Here is a 16,544-nt window from a genome sequence, read left to right as displayed (position 1 = left end):
CCAGAGGATCTAGCATCTAACTCTAGGATTGAAAGCTATGGCAACCCCTAAACTCGCCACTGCATAGTACCAAAGATCTCAACTGTTCCACCAAAAGTAAGGAACCAATACCGAAACACAGCGTTTCAATTCCTTGCCGACACCATCTCCCAAAAGATCTACAAGGTATTATAAGATAGGGATTAATTCAAAGAACAATTTAGACAAATTTTTATCTCAAATACCAGATGAACCTCCGCCGTGGCAAGAAACACAAAGAATGGTGTTCAGCTTCCTCATTCAACACAGAAAACCGTGAGAGTGAGCTGAAATATGTCAATAATCAGAATGATGGCAGTGCCCCAGCATGGCCACGAACCCTGACTGAAACCAATAAAAGTAAAAGCGCGCGCGCTATATTCGTGTTTGTGCGTCGTGTGTGTGTCTGTGTGTATATATGTGTGCGTGTGCGTATGTATGAATGATTTAATTCCCTTCCTGTTCTTTATCTTCCTTTTACCCTAACTTTTTGCTCTCTTTTTCTTTCTTTTCTTTTTCCTTCTATTTCCCCCCACTCGAATCCATTCTTGCTCATCTCTGTCTGTCTCTCCCCCCTCTCTCTCTCTCTTTCTCTCCCTCTATTTACGCCTCCCCCTCTCTGCCTTCCTCTACCTGTTGGCCATAATAAACTCAATCTGCCACACTTGTTGATATAAAACTACAAATATACTTTAGTTAGAAAGTAGGACACGAACGAGAAGAAGAAGAAGAAAAAACTCATTAAAGGTATAATCCATTTAAAATTAACGTAAATTACTTTTGCTAATATTTTCCTTTGTTTTTTTTTTCTCTCTCATGTTTGTGTTATTTGCTGTTTCACATTCAATTATTCCTTCCAGAATTTTTTCTTTTATTTTGGGCCTGAAAGAAAAAACAATTTCTCCGCTCGTCTCAGCAGGAAGAAGACATTGCCAACCGTGTGCCAACCACTTTTAAGCAACAGATTTTTTTCTGATTCTATAATAACAGTTTAAGAGATTTAGGGTTTTATAAAAGATCACCGACTTTTCCAAAGGAATGGTTTTCGGAAGAAGAAAAGTAAGTCGCCAGTATTTTGGTTAAAAAGGTATTTATTTACTCTTTGTTGTTTTAATATCAAAACTAATCGTTTCCTTTATTTTATCTGCTTTTGTTCGTTGACAGTTTAATATCGTTTAACCCTCCTGTTAACATTGATTGAGTAAACATTTGATCAAAGGCGTGCCATTCGTGACCACCCCATTTTATGTTTCTCTAACCAGGACTTTGTTGTCGTATCCTTCTTTTTTGAAAACGATTAATTCTAACATTTCGTATGACAAGAGATTCACTGCTTGATTCGACTTTTAATGTTGATCCTTTCATCTCATGCTTCCTGTTCCTTACGTTGCTCTCTCTCCCTGTGGTTCCATAGCACTGAGATTCTTGAGACTTATGTATTTTATAAACCTTCCTTATATTATTTCGCTTTATTTCATCCACTCCATCATTTCTTTTGTCTGCAAACAAAGAAAGAAGACAAGAAAACTCATAGAAATTAATGATACGTCTACAAAAATAAGAAGTCCATTCCGTAAGCAAGGTGACAGTTCTGATGTTTTCCGAAGAAGGCTTCCGGCCTTGTTCTAAACGTCAATTTATCTTATTTTGCGAATCTTATTCTGTGTACTCCGAGAAAATCTATTTATAAAAATATATTAATATTCTTTAGTTCCCATCTCAATAATAATAATAATAATAAATAATAGAAAGTGAAAGTGTAGATTCGTAAAACTTTCGCTTCTTCAAATTACTCTCATTGTAGGGAATAATTAAGTGTTAATTATTTATTATACTAATGTTTACATTATTCCTGTTTACTTTATAATTTTGCATAGATCTTCTGCAGTAGAGCCTAAAGCTATAGATTAAGTTGCTTAGCGATCGTGGATTCACCTCGCTTATTTCCTAACGTATCGAAAGAAACAGGTAAGTCGTGTAAAAATTGCCATAAAATTAGGGAGCGACAGAGGGCGGCGAGGTGGCAGAACCGTTAGCATGCCGGACAAAATGCTTAGCGGAACTTTATTCCAAATTCTGCCGAAGTCGTCTTTGCTTTTAATCCTTTCGGAGTCGATGAGATAAGTACCCGTTATGCACTGGGGTCGATGTATTCAACTTACCTCCTCTCCCCAAATTACTGGCCTTTTAATTTCCTTTTTCTTTTCTTTTATTTATTTTTTATCTAGCATGGCAACTTTTGAATCTTTCCATTGAACCTTGTACAGAAATCTGATGGTGAGAAAGAAGGAACAGAAATATAACTACCATGGAATAGAGAGTTGAAGCCATTTCAATGATTTCTCCAAGACTTCTGCTAGAATCATGAATCTACCGAAAATATTTTACCAAAAACCCTGGCATCTTCTGATGCTTTGTATCGTGGTACTTACATCCAGTCTTACCTATCTCATAACTGCTGACATTTTTCGGACTGATGCCCGACTAAAGTTAGACATATGTCTGTACCACTTACACATGAGAGAAGCCAAAGCCTATCGCCACCATACGTTCCGTCTTCTCAACCAAACCTGTCGGACAGTTACACAACAGGTAACTTCACAACCCAACACAGACAGAATGCAATACACAACGACAGATTCTGAAACCAAGAATGAGTGCCTCTTTGTCCTCCCATCAATCCTCATACTGACTCCATTTGATAATTTCGCCAGTTTTTTCCATCAATATTTCAATCTTCTGAACTCCTTGTCTTATCCCCATTGCCGTCTGAGGATTGCACTCGGCATTGATAAATACGGAGTCCCCTCCCCTAAACTTGCTAAACGGCAGATATCGAGGATTTCACACAAATTTCGTTCTATTGAAGTTTACAATTTAGACATTCCAGATGATGCAACGCTTATGTTGGCGAGCCATTCAGACAAACATAACGAGACAATTCAGTTGAATCGTCGCAGGAGGTTGGCACAAGTTCGAAACTTCCTTCTGATGAGTGCTTTGCGCGATGAAAAATACGTCCTCTGGCTTGACAGCGATCTTCGGGAAGTGCCCCAAGATCTTATCCAAACTTTACTCTCCGCTCACGTCCCGATTGTGGTGCCTTCATGCATGTACCGAAAGGCACCAAACATTCTCGATATTTATGACCGAAATTCCTGGCGAGAAACCAAAGAATCAAAAGAATATTTAAATTCAAAAGAGCCCGGATATTTGATGCTGGAAGGTTATACGAACAAGTCTCTACGACAGTATTTACCTGAACTAAAACATGAGGGCAAAGTGGTCAGTCTGGATGGTGTGGGGTCCTCTTGTCTGTTGGTTGATGCTAATGTGCATCGTCGTGGAGTTATCTTCCCACCATATCTTGTCAACCATCACCTAGAAAGCGAAGGCTTTGCTCAGATTGCCAAATCACTAAATTACCAACTGTTTGGGATGCCTAACATCCTCGTAATTCACTGAAAATCAAAACCATAAAACAATACTTTGGAGTTGGTTTTGATGAAGCAAGTTTATCCATTTTGTGTTTGTGTGCCTCTTAAACAATTAAGCGCCAGAATCTGCACCAAAAATCCATTCTAGCAACAGATGCTACCCACTCTAGACTCATCGGTGAATAATTCAGGGGAAATAACTGTTTTTAGGAGGTCAGATTTTGATTTCCTTTCGTTAAGAGATTTTGTTTTGTTTCCAAAAATTTTCATAATTCGCCACAGAAACTAAACAACCTCAAAGTTTCACATGTTTATGTATTTTAAAAAGGTAAAAACACCCCAAAACATGAAAAAATATTTTTATTGCATCATTGTTTTAAGGTTTACGATATGTACCAAGGCATAAATAATGATTATCTGACAGTAAGCATTTCATCCTGGCCTGGGTTTTGTATTCAGCTCCATTCAGATTAAATTAGAACCATCAATGAATAGACAGGATCGGATTCAATCAGCTAAATTCCTTCAGGGGGCGAACGAGTAAAATTGATTAATTTTTTTTGTAAGAATTTACATGTGGATGTGGTGTGATGTACTACATGTATGCATGTGTGTGTGTGTCATATGCATATATGTATGTAGTGTTTCTAATGTGTGTGATGCTTGTGTGTTTGTGATGTATATATATATATATATATGTGTGTGTGTGTGTGTGTGTGTGTGTGTGTTATGGCATGCAGTAACATCCTCAAACTGCTGAAACATTTGTCTTTACTGATGCCTTTTGTTATTTTATATTTTTTTTTTATCCTACTTACTCACCTGTGTCCTATTACTTACCTGCGAGGTACCAGTGGGCAATGGGAGGTGTTTGTCAGCAAGACAGACTAGACAAAGTTGAGTCATGTGTCTGTGAAGCAAAGTTGAACTCTTGACGCTTCCTACTACATTAACTACACAATGTATTTAAATAAACCTTCTCAATTAAAAAATGTTTCTTTATGATTTATTTTTTTCTCTTCTCTTGTAATTTAATTAATGAGATCCATTTCATTTCTCTTTTCTGATTCCATGTTTCAAGAACCAGGAACATAAACAATAGATTCCTCTCAGGTATTTTATTCAGAACTGGTTAAAATACCGTCGCATGAAAATGCAATGGACTCATTCTCCTTTTCTCTCCTCTAAATTTCAGCACTGCCAAGGGGTATGATGTCTTTCATCCTTTTGGGGAGTCGAAAGATAAAGTAACAGAGTCAAGTACAGGAGTCAATTCTTCTCTTTTAAGTATGGTAGACCTCATTCCAAGTTGGTTCTGAAGACAGCCAATAGTGAATTCTCCCTATATATATAACTATATCTATATCTGTGTATGTATATCTATATATATATATATATATATATATATATATATATATATTTATATATTTTATCCTTTATATTGAACACTCAATATTTCATATATTCAATAAGACATATTCCATATATTCAATAAGACATTCAATACTTCATTTCATTGCACCATCCATCTTTTTTTATATTATATATTATATATTCCATATTCTATATCGCACATAAATTTTACAAGAATATAAATAAAAAACATAAAAAACAGACAGAGTTGGAACTCTTTTAAATAAAATAATATATTCCTCTATACACGATCATACAAAACCCTTTTTTTGTATTTATTTTTACTCACATATATATATATATATATATATGTATATATATATATACTTATGTACACACACACATATATATTTATACATACACACATACATACACACATGATATGGTCATGTGATATGTATGAATGAAGACAGTTGCATAAAATGTGCCAATTGCTTAAAGTTGATGAAACTTGTGAAAAAGGAAGACATGAGTGAAAATATTGAAGGCTGATCTGAAGATGCTGAGCCTTAGAGAGGAGATGACAGAGCATCAAGGCAAGAGGTGATTTGCTGTGCTCCGGAATACTCAGCCATCACAGTAAAAATGGCAATATGCTGTGCTTGAGAAGAAAGATCCACCAAGCCAAGTGAAATCATAGTTGTGGCAGATACCGGTGTCACACAACTGGAACCCGTGCTGAGGGCATGTAAAAACACCATTACACTCTCAGAGGGGTTGGCATTAGGAAGGGCATCCAGCTGTAGAAACCATGTCAAATCAGACTGGGGCCTGGTACAGCCTTCCAACTTGCCAGCCCTGGTCAAACAGTCCAACCCATGCCAGCATGGACAATGGATGTTAAATGAAGATGATATATGTATGTATGTATGCGTGTATGCATGTACGTACGTACGTATGTATGTATTATATATGTATGTATGTATGTATGTACGTACGTATGTATGCATATATGTATGTATATATTTATCTGTGTGTGTGTGAGCGTGTCTCAGTGATTATCCCCCCTCCTACTGCATGATAACATGTTGGTTTGTTTACGTAACTTAGCGGTTCGGCCCAATGCACTACTATAATAATTAGAAATAATTATAATGAGGTCGATTAGTTCGAGTAAACCATTTAAGACGATGCTGCTCCAGCATGGCCGCATTTAAGTGGCTAAAACAATAATTTTATGTATATAAAATATGTGTGTGCGTGTGTATATGCACTAGTTTGTTTCGATTTTTTTCCTTTTTTGTCTAACTGCTTGTTTCGTCGACATGTACTAACATGTACTAATAATCGTGATTCAGTAAACTCCTTCATAAACATCCTCCCTCGCATCTTCTCCCAACTAAATATCCATCCGCGCCGACCCCCCACTCCTCGACCCGTTTCGCTTTCCTTTTACGTAACAATGCTATTCAGAGTGATTTCCCCTTCAATACAATGGAGACAAGCATGCCAAACCTTTTGGCCACTGGATTCCTCCTTCAAACTTTCGCTGCTTCAAACCTTTTCTATCGATCTTATCACTGTACTGAACCAATCATTCACTCATCGAATTCACCCCTTATTCAGCTCTCGTTATGGACAAGTAGGGACGAAATATTCATCAAGGAATTTTCACAGATTTGATCGGCATTTGTTTGCTTCGTTAATTTTTTACCTTTAACCATCGATCGCTAACAAAGTTATTCTAAACACACAAACACACATATATATGCGTACATAAATATAAATATAGATGTACAATGTCCGTATCTGCTTTACATTATACCACATAAACACACGTATTGCATCATATAAGCCTCTGTGGTTTTGATTTACTTACGAAAGACTTTCATTCGACCGAAAGTAAATTCCCCATCAAACTCAAAATTACACATTTTATCCAAAAAAAACAAAAAATCTCAGCTAATAATTTATAAATATCGTCGAATTTATGTTAATTCTCGACTGATTTGCATTTGTCATTATTTCTCGTTTGTATTTTATTATTATTTTATTTTTTAAATTCAAAGACAGACTCAGAATACATTTATATATGTGTATGAATACACACACAAATATATTTTTGTTTAAAATTTAGCTACAATGTCTTTACGATGTGTCACCCCTACCGTGACCCTCACTCTACGATGTCTCTGTGATTTTCAGCTGTTTTTTCATTCTGCCGGTGTAAACCGTTGGACTCGAACTTTCTCCTCTGTTGGACGTCTTTCCCTGTTAACACCTTGCCAAAATGCCACTCGTCCGGTTGTTGATTGCAAAAAGACACCTGATATTCATGGTGTTATGAAGATTTGTGGCAGCTGTTATCACAACTCTACCTCAGACAAGCGGAACAACAATATTGCGAAGGTCAAAAGCTCTGCAATATCGAAGCTTCGAAAAGACTGGATGCCCTGCGGTAAATACCAGGTGCATGCTTGGTCCCTCTCGGGCCTGGAGACAAGTGTCGTGGTGCAGACGGTCGAAGACAAAAGTTTGTCGGTTGCCTTTGACATCGGTTACGCCACCCGAGCGAGTGTTCGCTGTAAACATGTTTTCATAAGGTGGGTGTTTTCAAGTTTGCAATAGTTTTCATCGCTGTCAATGTAAACGTCGTCTAATACCATCATTGCCACCACCACCACGTCGTCTAATACCATCATTGCCACCACCACCACGTCGTCTAATACCATCATTGCCACCACCACCACGTCGTTTAATACCATCATTGCCACCACCACCACGTCGTTTAATACCATCATTGCCACCACCACCACCACCACCACCGTCGTCGTCATCGTTATGAATATTGATATAACATTCACAACCAGTGTGTATAATGTTTATCGTGTTGTTGTTGCTGAACACATGACGCAGGCGACAGCAGAACGAACAAAGTGGTTAGTGTTATCTCGCCGTGCCTGTCTTCAATGTGTTACACTAAAATGTAATGGTGTCTACTTCAAAGAAAGTGGGGAGTGTAATGTCATTGATTCTCCTTTACATTAAACAGGTCACACAAATACTGAGACGCTCCCTTCGTAGACATGTAAAAGAGAATGGAACGTTAAGATAAGACTGCTTTGCGAAGAAACAAATAACTGTAATATGTACAGGCATGGAAACGCATAAATAATAATAATTATATGTTATTAAGGTGACACATATAGGTGAGGGATAGAGTCGACTGAATTGGTTCTTGATATTCTTACTGGTTCTAATTTTCAATCATCCTAAAATAAAAATCTAACATTGTCAGGATGTGGTCAAAATGGCAGGAGCATTGAATTGCAGTTCTTCACATTCCAAATGCAAATCTTATTGAAGCCAACTTTGCTTTTCGTCTTCAAAGGTCAGTCAATGGAATACCAGTCATGTACTGGGGTCAATTTAATATTCTCGTATGACATCCCAGATGTGACAAGACTTGGGGTAGAAGGCGGCAGCGAGCTGGTAGAAACATTAGCAGACTGGGCGAAATGCTTAGAAATCTTTCGTCTGTCTATACTTTCAAATTCCACCGAGGTTGACTTTGCCTTTCATCCTTTTGGGGTCAATAAATTATGTACCAATTGTGTACTGGGGGTGATCTAATCGACTGGCCCCCTCCCCAAAAATTTCGGGCCTAGTGCCTAGAGTAGGAAAGAAGACTTGTAATATAAGACAAAACAACATGCTTATTATTGTTAGTTTTTTTTTTAATCCAAAAATAATTACTAAAATTGTAAAACTCCTCTCTGCTCTGCAAGAATTGTTCCACACACCATTGCTTGTATGACTCTCTATTTATGTTTCTTAAGAATAAACAATGTTTCATGTTATTCAGGCATAAAGTTAGAATGGACATTGTTTTCTGCTGCTCTTGGCGCTATAATGGAGAATACTTGATGCCTGTCCTCGAACAGAGAAGAGTTCAATAGAATATTGGTGATACAGATTTGGTTGTGATTCAGAGAGGAGATGACTTTTTGTAGAAAAAGTCATCCATAGTCATTGTATTTCCTTTGCCAAATCATTCTTTCCTCTTCTTTCACTGCTACATTCATGTCCACAGATGTAGCCATATCTATGATGAGGCACTCCCCCCCCCCCACTTGTGCAGAACCATAATATCTGGTCACCTGGCATGCATTTTGCAGTCAGTCTGTGCATTAAAATCCCATAAAACCTTATTCTGGTCATTCTCTATTACACTTTCTGGTTCATGTTCTTACCATTTTCTTCCCATTTCAAATCCTCTTTGCTGTTATATGTCCCATTGTCGTGCCTTGCCTACACAGTAAGGTCTGTGTCTATGTTCCCATTGTGGGGCCTTGGCCACACACTCAGGTCTGTGTCTATATGTCCCTTTGTAGGGCCTTGCCTACACAGTAAGGTCTGTGTCTATATTCCCTCTGCACCAAACGACTTCATGACCTCATTATGTGCACAATGGATTCCCCTTTCTTGTTACAAACTCTGCACTTTGCACTCTTTGCGGATTTGTCTATTTTAGCCTTAATGATATTTGTATGCAGTGACTGGTTAGCTAAAGAAAGATCATCATCATTATTATTATTATTATTATTATTATTATTATTATTATAACAAGGATGTGGATGGTAAAAACCCCAAACTAAAAGGAATAGGTGTTTGCATAGTACATTACTGTATTGGTATTTAGTATTATGGACAGATTACTTTGTTGAAGAAGAGAAGTATTTTCCTGACCTGCTGAAGGACCCCCCCACACCTCCTCCCCCAACCATTAATCACTTTTTTTTATCTTGTATTTAAATATTTAACAATAGACCTTGTTCTTCAGTGTCCATCCCTGTCAGCCTATTTGTACTGTTTTGAAAGCCATTGCCTTTTGTGTGTGTGAGACACACACACACACTCACACACAGTGAAGTACTGGCAAGGATGGGAGGGAGTGAAATTGTAAGTGAGATGACAACGGCATGACAATGTGGGACGAACAGTTTATTGTCAAGGGTCAAGTCCACATAGCTTCAGTTAGAAACCAAAGAGAATATAAGAGACTTGGAAATTAGGGATTCGTTTATTGGGACTTTATTGCTGAGTTCAGTTCTTACTGAAAAACTAGCTTCTTATCCTGGAGAAATGTATCTTTTATCAGTTTAACACTATGGAAGCCCAACTTGAACAAAAAATCCTGAGTCCTTGTAATTCAAAGCAAGTAGCTTGTCAGTTCGATTCCTTTCCAGTGCTTCTGAAAGTGGTTGGAGCAGAATCAAGGAATGGAGAGGAAGAAAAGAGGGTCGGCTGCTGATTGGGAAGTCTATAAATGGGAGGCTGGGTGATGGTTTCTCTACTTATAGCTCTTCTCCATTTAGGCAACATCTTCACATTCCCCCTTGAGGTGAGGACACCTCACTTTCATGGGGGCTTTGATCAATTATCATCTCTAGAACACACATCTACAGGGACCAGACTAAACTGTACCACACTCCCCTTCTCTGCACTTGGGAAAGGATATATCCCCCCAAACACACACATGCATGCACTTACTCAGGTTTTGATTAGTGATTAATTATTTTCTCCTTTTTTTTTTTTGTTCTATTTTTTCGTTTTCGGTTGCTGCCAATCATTCTAATAGCCATGGACATTTAGACCATGTGTCAGGACTGTTCCAGCATGCAACTAAAAGGAATTTGTACAACTGGACACCGGCCACCTACTACGTCCCTCCACACCTTGTTGTACCCTTGAAAGAGATTGGAGAACAGATGTATTCTTTGTCCAACACACCACCTGTTCTGAAACAGCTGGACATTCAACCAATTGAGCAAGGCAATAGTGTACAGGTAAGACACTGGTGGGGGTCACTGCTTTTCTTTCTTTTTGGCCCTAGGTTGGCCCTGGTCAAACACATTCATCCTCATTTTCATCCTTTTCATGTCCACTTTCCTATGCTGGCATGGGTCTGACAGATGTTCTTTGTCATTTTGAATCTATGTGTGTGTGTGTGTGTGTGTGTGTGTGTGTGTGTGGTGAATTTTTAAACAAAGCATACATGAACGATTGTTGGAGGCTTGGTTAGGGAAGAAAGAATAAAATTAAAAAAATAACGAAATAAAAATGGGATGGTCAGTTCGATGTCCTAAAAGAGATCAGCGATTTTATCAGATGCTTTTAGCCACTGAGTGATTAATAGGTTTCATTTGGTTAGCTATTTAGGCTATAGAATTCATCAAATTTCTTTTGGCAAAATTCCCATCAAAATTCTGAATCCTCTGTGAAAGACTGTGGAGATGAGAGATGTGCATAGATGCAGTAACAACAACAATTTTTGATATTTGGATCCTGGTTCTTCTAAAATTTAAAAGTGGATTCTCCTTCCTTTGGTTAGCCTTGTGAGAGCTGTGGTAAAGGACACTTGCCCAAGGAGCCATGTAGTGAGAATGAACCCAAGACGACATGAACCCAAGACGACATGGTTACAAAAACAAAAACTTCTTAACCCCCACAGCCACACTTGTGCCATCTTGCATTATATCCTTTCCTTTCAAAATCCTAACCAGAATGAAACTAATCCTTATATCAGCCACCAACAAAAAGAGATAAATCTTAAGAAACAAAAAATATCAGCTGGGAAAAAAAAAACGGTTTTGATTTATTCGGATTTATTTCCCTTTGACTGTGTTTGTTCTATGATGGTTGCTTTTGGTGAGTTTATAATAACAGCAGCCACATATTTCAGGAAGTTTATTTTAATGAAGCTTTATGAAAGATTCCACCAACATTGGCTGAAGTAAAGCATTGAACCCTTCACCAAAGCCATGTGGACTCATATCAATAATTAATCCTTTATTTAGCATTCAGATTTCAAATTTAATGATTATTTATTCACGTTTTCAATGAATCAGGCATTATCTTGTAGCTTCAAGATTTCACTGATGTGATTGTTTATTTTTAAAATGACATTGTAGGCTAGGTGTGAGAGGTAGGATCTAGCCAGTTTTAAGATAAAACAAGTAGAATATTTGAGCCAGATTAGGCTAGTTTCAATGCTTAAGGTTTAATGAAAGCTTGCTTGATCCTTTATTGTATTCTGTGTCATCTCCTTGTCTTTAATGGATTAGTTAATCCACTTCAGTACAGTGTATCATCTCATCTTCCGTGAAGAGATTCTCTAAGAATTCATGAAAAAAAGCAATTCTTCTTGATTTCAACCCCAGAAAGAAGAAAAACAAAGTTGATGTCAGTCAAATTTGAACTCCTAATGTAAACATTAGGAGTTCAATCCTACCGCATGGCACTTTTGACTGTAAATTCTTTAGAACAGGTAGAAAATATTATCATATTTTCTGACTGGTTTCTTTCATTGGACTTTGGTCATTCTGGAGCACAGCTTTAAAATTTTTTTTTTTCTTTTGTGAGAACATGTCTGACCATGGGGGAGATATTACCTTACATGGAAACAAGTGAGAGCTGGTGACAGGAACAATATCTGGCCAAAGAAAATCTGTCTCAGCCCATTCCAACCAACAAATGGAAAAGTGGACATTAAAATGATGATGATGATGATGATGATGATGATATACATAAATGTTTGTGGCTCAATTACAAGTTTGAGGTTGAGTTGCAACTGGTGACGTTTGTTGACATTTCCTGTTCAACAAATCATCCTCCAGCTGTGCACATTTGAATTCCTCTGGAGTAGAAAGTCCCTTATTTGGAAAAGAGATTAGGTTTGGTGACAGGAAGAGCATCCAGCCCTAAAAATCCAGCTTCTACTACCTCCCTGACCAACTGATATTAGCATGGAGAAACAAAGAGGGAATGAAAGGCTTCTGCACAGTTTCTGTCTCACAAGGAACTGATTGATGTGAAGCTGTCGAAGACCCTTGTCCAGGGAACCAAGCAGTGGGGGTTGAATCCAGAAACTCAGAGCAATGTGGCTGCAGAGGAAACTTCTTAACATGTTTTTACCTTCATACAAAACTGTAGACATTTATAAAAGGTCGTTGGTTACATTTTTAAATAATCTAACGATAGACTGGAATATATCTACATGTTACAGCCATATTAAAACATGTGGGACTAGGAAAAATAGTAAAGTTTTGCAAAGGAGACGACTCTGAACATTTCATATTATCCAGCTTCATTAACCCTTGTTATCATTTGCTAACACTAATTAGTTTATTATAGAAATGTTTATAAAAGGCACCGGATGTTGTCTGGTAAATGAGGTCAATTTCACTCAAATTGGGTGACTCACAAAAACCTCTTGTTGACATAACAACCGGCAACATGAAGTGATTATCATTTACCAAATCTGTCATGATTTTCAAGAGTGGAAATCATACTTCACACGCACTCACTCACTCACCCATTCAGAAAAATAAATTAGACATAAGAGTCTGTCGCAGTGCACAAGAGAGGAATAAGCCTTTATTGCTGTTATTCGGATGAGAGATGGCAGCTGGGATGAAGAAATGCCAAATGATTAAAGTGGAACCAGGAACTTGTAGAAGAGGCAGATAGGGAAAGAACTGATGCAGATTGAACTCAGAATGCTGACCATCATGAAAGAAATCCTAACAAGTTCTAATGAATTTCTGGAAAAATCTTGTCCAACCAACTCGTGCAAGAATGAGAGTTGGTTGAGGAGGTCTTAAAATAGTGATGTTGAGGCTGGCATACGTGGGTTTGGGGTGTTTTTTTTATATAGATTTATAGGCATGGGCCTGGCCAATTCTTCTTCTCCTTCTCCTCCTCCTTGATTTTAATCTTAGAGTTTCCTTTTCCATTGCAGATATCTTCTCAATATATAGTCCGTCCATTTGCCACGTACCACCGAGTGCTGAGCCAGGGTTACCTGGTTTATCATCGGACTCTGACGCCAAAGCCTCATTTCAGACATCTGAGCTCAAAACAATTAACTGCTCTGGAAGCAGAGAATAAGAATCTGTCTCTTTATGATGTCCACTATGTCCCCGAGGTGGCTTTTACAGGTAAGTCATTGCTGGTGTTTTTGTCTTGACACAACCTTTCATCCATCAAACAGAAAGCAAAATCATAAGGGAACCATCAACCCTTTCTACAAGGGTCTCTCTTCTTCAAACACAATCATCCAGAAAAGGGCCACCTAATTGATTGGCATAATTGGCACTCTGTCAGTTACAATGATAAGGGTTCCAGTTGATCTGATCAACAGAACAGCCTGCTTGTGAAATTAACATGCAAATGGCCGAGTACTCCACAGACACCCTTAACATAGTTGTGAGAGAGATTGAGCATGGCACAGAATGCGATAAGGCTGGCCCTTTGAATTACAGGTACAATGGATTTTTACCAGCTGAGCTGACTGGAGCAATGTGACATAGGGTGTCTTGCTCAAGGGCACAATGTGCCACCAAGTATTGAACTCATGACCTTACAGTCTTGAGCTGAGCACCCTCACCACTTAGCCACACACTCTCACTTGATTGGTGTCATGTCACTAACAGACACATCCCAACCAATGCAAGCATCGTCGCCTCTCTCTCTCTCTCTCTGCCCTTTCTATTGCTTCTAGAACACACTCTGTCTTCCTGCCCATTTCTCTCTCTCTCTCTCTCTCTCTCTCTCTGCTTATTTCTTTGCTTTTTTTTCTTTACATCTTTATCGCTCACTGCTCACTCCCCCTTGTCCCCCCCTCTCTCGCACATGACTGATTAACCTTCTTCTCCTCCTGCCTCACCATTCTCTGTTTCAGGTGACACAACATTTGAAGTGTTCCTGATGAACCCACCACCTGACCTCTTGAAGGTCAAGTTGTTGATAATGGAAGCCACTTATTTGGAAGGTTTCACCCCTGGCATCATCAGCAAAGCAAGACAACGTGGCCACACCCATTTGTCAGAGATCATTGAACATGCTTCCTTATTCGACGACATCAACCATTTGCTCCTCATCCACATGTCTGACAAATATTCCGTTCAGTTTGCTACCGATGCGGTCCAATACCAGTTGCCTGGCAAATTGAAGGAAAAAGTGCAAATTGCAACATTGGCAAAACAAAAGTTGTAACCCTAATCAGCATTTGTTTGTTTGTTTCTTTGTTGTTTTTTCTTGTTTATTTTATTGAAGTTTTATTGAAGATTGCTTTAATGCCACAGGGCTTCAGGTTCAGTCCCACTGTGTGGCACCTTGGGCAAGTGTCTTTTAATATAGCCCTGAACCAACCAATGCCTTGTAAGTGAGTTTGTTAGGTGGAAACTGCTGTTGGTTTGTTTATGTCCCTTTAACTTAGCAGTTCAACAAAACAGAAACAATAGTGCCAGACTTTCAACAAAACAAAAAAGTTGATTTCTTTCACTAGAACCCCTTCAAAGTGTTGCTCCAGCATTGCCTCAGTTCGATGACTCCCACAACTTAAGCGATAAGACACCCTATACACATATAAGTGATGGAAGAGAAACAGGCACAGACTCGACCCTTTGTCCAGTTCAACAACAGCATCCGGCTTATGGCTACAAAGTGCAAAATCTGTTGCGAGCATCTGTGGGTCAAGCCTGATGTTTAACGATTCCCTCTTTCCTCCCTACAAGTCTTGGAGACTCTGGGAACAGCCAGGGACACTTGTGGTTCTAGGCAGCAGGTCTAAAGACAAAAATAGAAATGGAAACAGAATAGACATACTGTCGGAAGAACTCTTAAATGGAAGCTAGGAAAGAAGAATAAAAGGAAGAATCAAAGACATGCAAATGGCACCTGTGCCAGTGGCACGTTAATGTACCCATTACACTCTCGGAGTGGTTCACACACACACACACACACACACACAGACACACACACACACACATTGTGTTAATACTTTACCCTGTTTATGCAGGACTTTTAATGCTTGGTGAAAGTGAATTAGGGCAAAATATATTTACAGAATTATTCAGGAGTGTGTAATTATTCAATTAAGACAACCATTAGTTACACCAAGTGATAGTAATGGTGGTAGCTTTAATTGGCAGTTGTTGGTAACTTACTGGAATGGCAAAATGGGGGAAAAGAGGGAGGGGGGCAGGCCTGGAACTGGTGTCTTTGATCCTGAATTGATGATGGTAGTTGTGTTCTTGGAAAGCACTTATTTGTCTGAAATGGAATTGAGATGTGCCAAATCTGGGACATGATGTGGAATGTACAACCCAAATAACTGTTAGTATTTGTGCAAGAATTAACTTAATCAGGCGAATAAATTACAAGACAGGAAGCAATAATGGTTTCACAGCAAAATTTTCAGCTTGTTTGGAGGGGCAGGGGTAAAGACATAAGAAAGGTACTTTTTATTTCTTTTCTTTTTTGTTATTTCTTTTTTTTTTTAATTTTTATAAAATATACATTTCAGAGAAGGAAAGTGCAATATTATTTAAGAAATTAGTTCAATATAATTTAAGAAACTGCCAAGGTTGACTTTGCCATTCATCCTTTTGGGACAATAAAATAAGTACCAGATAAACTCTGCAGTTGATATAATTTGTTTTCTCCTTCCCTCAAAACTGCTGGCCTTGTGTCAAAATTAGAAAGTATTATTATTATTATCATTACTATTTTACCCGGTGAGCTGGCAGAATTGTCAGCAGACCTGGTAAAATGCTTAGAGGCATTTTGTCTGTCTATGTTCTGAGTTCAAATACCCCAAAGTTGGACTTTGCCTTTTGTCCTTTCAGGGCCAATAAAATAAGTACCAGTTGAGCATTGGGGGTTAATGTA

General features: G+C 38.3%; 2 protein-coding genes across 5 annotated transcripts; both read left to right on the top strand.

Annotated features, from left to right (window-relative positions):
- Window positions 1-625: 625 nt before the first annotated feature.
- LOC106869556 (uncharacterized) lies at window positions 626-4,186 on the top strand. 4 transcript variants are annotated; one of them, XM_014915345.3, is made up of 3 exons: window positions 629-765; window positions 879-1,077; window positions 2,247-4,186. In XM_014915345.3, exon 3 carries the CDS (start codon window positions 2,383-2,385, stop codon window positions 3,481-3,483), a length of 1,101 nt encoding a protein of 366 aa, XP_014770831.1. In that variant the 5' UTR covers window positions 629-765; window positions 879-1,077; window positions 2,247-2,382; the 3' UTR covers window positions 3,484-4,186. The 4 variants fall into 4 exon arrangements, with proteins under 4 accessions (XP_014770830.1, XP_014770831.1, XP_014770829.1 ...); XM_014915343.3 differs by having other exon boundaries at window positions 879-1,105; XM_089340750.1 differs by having other exon boundaries at window positions 689-765; window positions 908-1,077.
- A 2,098-nt stretch (window positions 4,187-6,284) lies between these two features.
- LOC106869555 (uncharacterized) lies at window positions 6,285-14,873 on the top strand. The gene is made up of 4 exons (XM_014915342.3): window positions 6,285-7,411; window positions 10,450-10,657; window positions 13,612-13,810; window positions 14,554-14,873. Exons 1-4 carry the CDS (start codon window positions 6,951-6,953, stop codon window positions 14,865-14,867), a joined length of 1,182 nt encoding a protein of 393 aa, XP_014770828.1. The 5' UTR covers window positions 6,285-6,950; the 3' UTR covers window positions 14,868-14,873.
- The last annotated feature ends 1,671 nt before the right edge of the window (window positions 14,874-16,544 follow it).

This window comes from Octopus bimaculoides, chromosome 24 (assembly GCF_046866305.1).
Source record: "Octopus bimaculoides isolate indiv1 chromosome 24, ASM4686630v1, whole genome shotgun sequence".
Lineage (NCBI taxonomy): Eukaryota > Metazoa > Mollusca > Cephalopoda > Octopoda > Octopodidae > Octopus > Octopus bimaculoides.
Note: the sequence above shows the minus strand (reverse complement) of the source record. Positions and strands in the feature narration are given on the sequence as shown.